Raw genomic sequence first — 6478 nt, forward strand, 5'->3', positions numbered from 1 at the left:
TTATCCGTTCAGGATAAAATCTGCCCCGAGCGGGAATCGATCCCGCGGCCTAGCGCTTACAAGGTAGATGCGCTCCCAACCAAGCTAACTAGACTGGCCTGGATTGTAGCCTTAGTAGAATAAAGTGGATGGCGTGGATCTCTCGGTGCCTGATGCCTGTAGATGCCGAACCCGGCAGAAGTGGAAAGTGGAGTTACAAAAGATCCACAATCTCTTGCTGCTAATTTCAGATGATTCAAGTCAATGCATGAACTTCGTGAGATCCACCACTGATATTGACCAGGGATGTAACCCAGGATACACCCCAGCTGAACAGGTATGTCCTAGCGAGAGACCCGGGTTCGAAACCCAGACGTTAAAAAAAAAGAGTTTTGATAGAGAGAACTGTAATTGCTGAGGTCTTATCGCCCCGAAAGCGAAGAGAGAAGGAAGCGGGAATCGAACCCGCGGCCTAGCGCTTACAAGGTAGATGCACTCCCAACCAAGCTATCTAGACTGGCCTGGATTGTAGCCTTAGTAGAATAAAGTGGATGGTGTGGACCTCTCGGTACCTCCTGATACCTGTAGATGCCGAACCCGGCAGAAGTGGAAAGTGGAGTTACAAAAGATCCACAATCTCTTGCTGCTAATTTCAGATGATTCAAGTCAAACACAACAGAATTGCCACCGTCCTGGGACATCTGAACCCACACTGGGATGATGAGACTCTCTACCAGGAAGCTAGAAAGATCTTGATCGCTGAATACTCGCACATCAACTACTACGAGTGGCTGCCAATTGTTGTCGGTAAGAAATGCTTTTATTTTTGACCTAATGTGAGGGATAAACATTATTCAAGTCACCCACTGGATGGACGCTTCTCTAGTGTACGGTTCTGATGATGAACTTGCCGCCAAGCTGAGAGAATTCAACGGAGGTAGACTAGCCGTAGAGTTCCGTGATGGAAGACCATGGCCCCCAGCAGCTGCTAACAAGAGTGCCGTGTGCGATTCCAAGAACGACGCTCTGCCGTGCTACCAGTTCGGTAAGTAGGGGGGAACACACCAGGCTCTGGGGCTCTGTGCTTGGAGTTTAGGGTGAACTTATTGCTGGATGACACAAGGCCGTAGATTCGTATCTTAACCCAACCTTTAGGGCTGTTTGCCCTACACCTAAAAATGATTTCCCCTCATGAGGATGGCGGATTTCCAATGGTTTAGTACAGGCGCTGCCTAGACAAAAGACGGGAAATGAGCTTTAGAAGAGGGGAAATCGTCTCAGTTGCCGAGGATATTACCTACAGAGGAAATCACCTACCTCCTACAATCACTGCCATTTTATACGACTAACACTTTCCTGTCTAAATCCCCAAGTTACAAATTTATGTTTACAAACGTGTCAATTCTTGGGTGTTGCTATATTAAAGACTCAAACATTGTACAGAAATATACCGATATCTTCAGGAAATTCCTGACCGTTCTAGATTTAAACACTGCCAAATCCAAAAGCTTCATCACATGACATATGAAATACATATTGTAAGATTGAAGAGTATTTCTGATTCTCTTTTCAGCGAGTTATAATGAAACTAGCTGAAGAAGATTCGAAAATGCTCTGCTTCTTCCTAAATGAACAGCTAATCTTAGTAAACTTAAACTCTTGTAAATACGATAATGTTAAGAGAATTTAAATCAGCTAGGAAAGAAATTGGCTTTATGGATCAACTGAGATTTCAGTTCTCTATTTTGTCGTCAAAATGATTCTATTCTTTCTTTGTAAATATTTAGCTTTAAAATAAAATTAAGAACTCTACAACGCTGTAGAATCAGAGCTCACGCCAACAAAGCAAATGGGATGTCTCTATAAATTATTGAGGCACTATGTACAATATACGAAGATCATTAAATTTCAGACCATTTAAAAATGAGTAAAAAATAAATTCAACAGAATATTAGGTTCAATCTGCAGCTAGAATCAGAAACGTTAGGTAAACTTTAGCTGGAATATTTAATTTTTAAGCCGTCTGACAAAGCAAGGTGTTTTCTAACAATTTGGAATTTAAATTTTGAATCAAAATAGATTAGATACTGTGCCCAAATCACGGACATGAAAAGTAATTCATGCTTAAGGCCACACTTTGATAATTCATCCAGCTAGATTAAGCTAACCTGATCAAATCATTTGTCACTGACTAGAAATCACCTTGTTTCGTCTTTCCATAATATTTAAGTCGACATTTTGTAATATAATATTTAACACCTCCGCAGGCGAAGTGTGATTCGTGGAACCTAGTACGCTCAAATATTTAGGTTCTGTGAGGTCTAAGTTATTATCATGAATAATGTGAGCTCTACCACCCAACCTCTTCCTTTTGACACAGGAATATCTCATCATGATTACCTATATCAGAGAATTAAAATTGATTTAAAGACTACTCCTACTTCGCGTTGCCAACTTGAGGGTATAGGTGAAATTTTATTATTTATATGGTAAAATATTCTTGTGTTTGGATTGAATTCAGAAAGTTTGGAATTATAAGTAAATAACAAAAAGGTTCAACGTCTCTGTAGTTATATAACTGACAAAATAAAAATTAAAGACGCATAATTGGGGTTTCACCCTCCATTCGGCGATACCCGTCTCCTCACAGTAACCTCACCCAGCCTGAGTGGGGCTGGTAAATATCAGCAGCATGGATACCCATACGGATACCAACCATATGCAAAGTTGCTTAACTTCAGTGATCCATTGGGAACTGGTGTATTCAACGTGCTATCGCCGCGCCGCACTGCTAGCTGATGACATGGTCGTCTGTTCTTTACTAAAATAACTTCTTGTTTCAGATCACTGACTTCCTGTTCAGAAATGGCAAACCCTTCGGTCGTGATTTGAGAGCTATTGATGTGCAGAGAGGCAGAGACCATGGTCTGGCTTCATACAATGACTACAGAGCATTCTGCGGACTGCCAAGAGCTTACAAGTTCGAAGACTTCTTGGATGTCATCTCCCCAGACGTAAGTACACGGGTTTTAGCCTTTATTCTTCCTTTAAGTTTTTTGCTGAATTCCCTTTAGGGATGAGCTATTGACTATTCATTTCTCGGCAAAGTCACAACACCATAAAGGTCTCGAACGAACGGTTCATCCGATTTTGTTGAAACAACACATGTCTCTTTAGAAAATTCACAAAAAAAAAACTTGGGATTTAGCAACTGTGAATAAAATACTGTAACTTGGCCTGGCGCACTGCCATGCATGATGTTGAGGTTATTTTCCTGGCCTGCACCAGGCCTTTTTTCTCCTTCTTCCTCTTCTTCTTTTTTTTCTCACAAGGAACAGATGCCAATTTGCGTCCGTCGATGAATACAAGATTATTTCCTTCTGATATTCGATACTTTTACCTTGGATAGATCTTTATCTTAAATGGATCTAATATATCTACTAATGAATTAGACCTTATACTATACCTTTACCTAAATGTATTATATGTAGGTACCTATATGAATTGGATCTGCTGTGTAGCTGTCTGTACGTGTAACAAGTGACGTAATGGCTAAGCATAGAGATAAATTTCGAACTTTAGTACACGACTGTGTTCTACTTTATAGGCAATATCATGTGTAGTGAATAAGATGTTCAAGTATAGAAACTATGCCTACTTAACATGGACGTAACATCTGCTAATTTTTATGCCCAAGCTCTTCTGTATCAGTATTAAATGGGTAGAGAGATAGGTTTACAGTTAAATTCCCTTTAGGGATGAGCTATTGACTATTCATTTCTCGGCAAAGTCACAACTTTGGGTCGGGGTTGTGTTTTTTGGCTCTTTGGAGTCACTTATTCAAGAGGTTTGATAGAGGGAACTGTAGGCTCTTTTGGATCACTTAATAACGGAGGTCTTATCGTCCCAAAATCAAAGAGAAAAGGAAGACGGGATAGGAAAAAGTCAGCTATTCCGAGAATTAACCTTATCTGTTTGGGATTAAGTTCGCCCCGGGTGGTAATCGATCCCGCGACCTAGCGCAAGGCAGACGCTCTACCTTTCAATATAACAAGGCTGGCTGAATGATATTGTGCTCCTTTTTACTTTCTATTACTACAGTATAGCGAGCTATACTAGTAATGAAAGTATTGCAATCGGTCCAAATTTTTATACCTGGTTTCTAGTTGCTACTAGAAGGTAGATTTGCCTGTGTTTACGTGTTACTTACGCTCTCATTGCTTCTCCATTACAGAGATTAGAAAAGCTATCCGCCCTTTCTTCTTCATCACAGTTTTGCATTGTATTGAGTCGTCTCATATGCATATCTGCTACTCCTGATCTGTTTTCATCTTGTGTCACTTCCCTCCTGTGGGTGCGAGGTTTGAGGCGTCTCCACTTACCATCGTACATGGACCTGAGGGCAAGAGACAAACACGGGTTTTATCAATCAATCAAATCTTGAATTTATTTGTGTTAAAGCAGAGCCTTTTCACAACTTTCGTGAATATCACAGCATTACTAAGAGTCTCCATTTGTAATCAATTTCCATCTTTCAATAATCTTTTTACACTGGTAATGCCGCCACTGGTCGCATTTATTTGTGTTAAAGCAGAGCCTTTTCACAACTTTCGTGAATATCACAGCATTACTAAGAGTCTCCATTTGGAATCAATTTCCATCTTTCAATCATCTTTTCACACTGGTAATGCCGCCACTGGTCGCTACTCGATTAAATTAGCTACTCAACGGGCAGGAATCAAACGCACGACTTAGCGCTTACAAGGCAGGCGCACTAACTTCCAAACCAATTAGTTTATTAGACCGTAGATACTCAACGGGCAGGAATCAAACGCACGACTTAGCGCTTACAAGGCAGGCGCACTAACTTCCAAACCAATTAGTTTATTAGACCCTAGCTGCACCAGGCCTTTTTTTCTCCTTCTTCTTCTTCTTCTTCTTCTTCTTCCTCCTCCTCTTCTTTTTTTTCTCACAAGGAACAAATGCCAATTTGCGTCCGTCGATGGATACAAGATTATTTCCTTCTGATATTCGATACTTTTACCTTGGATAGATTTTTATCTTAAATGGATCTAATATACCTACTAATGAATTAGACCTTATACTATACCTTTACCTAAATGTATTATAATGTAGGTACCTATATGAATTGGATCTGCTGTAGCTGTCTGTACGTGTAACAAGTGACGTAATGGCTAAGCATAGAGATAAATTTCGAAAAGGCGATATCTTTGGAGCCTTTGGACAGATGGACAGTTTTACCCTGAAAGTGACTACTCAAATTGTCCTCACAAACCTGAGAAACCGAAATGCAAAGACAGACCGAAAAAAAGATCGACTCCTGCCGGGAATTAATACCAGGATCTCGGAAATTAAGCTCAGGATCTCGGAAATTAAGATCAGGATCTCGGAAATTAAGCTCAGGATCTCGGAAATTAAGCTCAGGATCTCGGAAATTAAGATCAGGATCTCGGAAATTAAGCTTAGGATCTCGGAAATTAAGCTCAGGATCTCGGAAATTAAGAACAGGATCTCGGAAATTAAACTCAGGATCTCGGAAATTAAGCTCATGATCTCGGAAATTAAGCTCAGAATCTCGGAAATTAAGCTCAGGATCTCCAGAACCCAACACGTGAAACGCACTGAATCCCATTTACTTACTCTAAACTCTTGTGTTTCCAGGAACCCACTGCTTGCCTGTAACGACTACGAACATATTCCAGCCATCGATCTTAGCTTCTGGAAAGAAGAATCCCCATATCTGTACAAGAAGAAATAAGAGGTCAAACCTCTCATTATAGAGGCATGGACGCAAACCAAACGCGTCAAATACCTGTCTCCCATTTACACCTGATACCTTAAAACAAAACTCACACAACAACCCAAGATGACTCGATTTTTTGATGTTTGTAAACAGAGGGGTTCCAGATTATTGATTCTCCCAGAAGTAATCCTTCTTAAATCTAACTGTAAAAGGATATTGGATATTGTACCACAATTATCTTCCTTTAATCGAACCGTAATGATATATCGAAGTTTAAAAACATCGATGTATCGAACATCGATGTTTTCGTCTCGATGTCCCAACCCTACGACAATGTAACAGGAGTTAGTTTTACAGTTCACGGAACTAGTTACTTCAATGAAAGAAGTGGATTGACGAAAGTTGGCTCATGTTAAACACCCAAGAGACATTTTGTACTTTCGATTTTTGGATAGATCGGGCCTAAGGTGTACTCCGTAAAAGACATTTCTCAGTGAAGCTTACAGGTCAGTGAACCAATAGTATTAATCCATATGTTCCCCCCTGTCCCATGTTAACCCATGCGTTTCCCAATGTCCCATATTTCAGACCAACTTGCCGAGATCAAGAAAGCCAGTCTGGCCAGACTTCTGTGTGACAACAGTGATGAAATCCACACCATGCAACCTGCTGCTTTCCTCAAGATTTCCAAGGAGTAAGTACCGACCTTAATCTAGTCCTAATTTCCTAATGATG

The 6478-nt window shown here is 40.4% G+C and overlaps 1 protein-coding gene across 1 annotated transcript in view; it reads left to right on the forward strand.

The window, feature by feature from the left end:
* Positions 1-247: 247 nt before the first annotated feature.
* LOC103521390 (peroxidase-like) overlaps positions 248-6478 on the forward strand; it is a gene marked incomplete at its 3' end in the record, with an annotated part of 12647 nt that continues 6416 nt past the window's right edge. The window contains exons 1-8 of the mRNA XM_017448798.1: positions 248-316; positions 636-786; positions 839-1024; positions 1557-1624; positions 2823-2993; positions 4214-4398; positions 5662-5714; positions 6332-6437. Of these exons, the coding sequence (XP_017304287.1) occupies positions 248-316; positions 636-786; positions 839-1024; positions 1557-1624; positions 2823-2993; positions 4214-4398; positions 5662-5714; positions 6332-6437 (989 nt within the window). The remainder of the gene's footprint in view (positions 317-635; positions 787-838; positions 1025-1556; positions 1625-2822; positions 2994-4213; positions 4399-5661; positions 5715-6331; positions 6438-6478) is intronic.

This window comes from Diaphorina citri, unplaced genomic scaffold (assembly GCF_000475195.1).
Source record: "Diaphorina citri unplaced genomic scaffold, Diaci psyllid genome assembly version 1.1 scaffold5129, whole genome shotgun sequence".
Lineage (NCBI taxonomy): Eukaryota > Metazoa > Arthropoda > Insecta > Hemiptera > Psyllidae > Diaphorina > Diaphorina citri.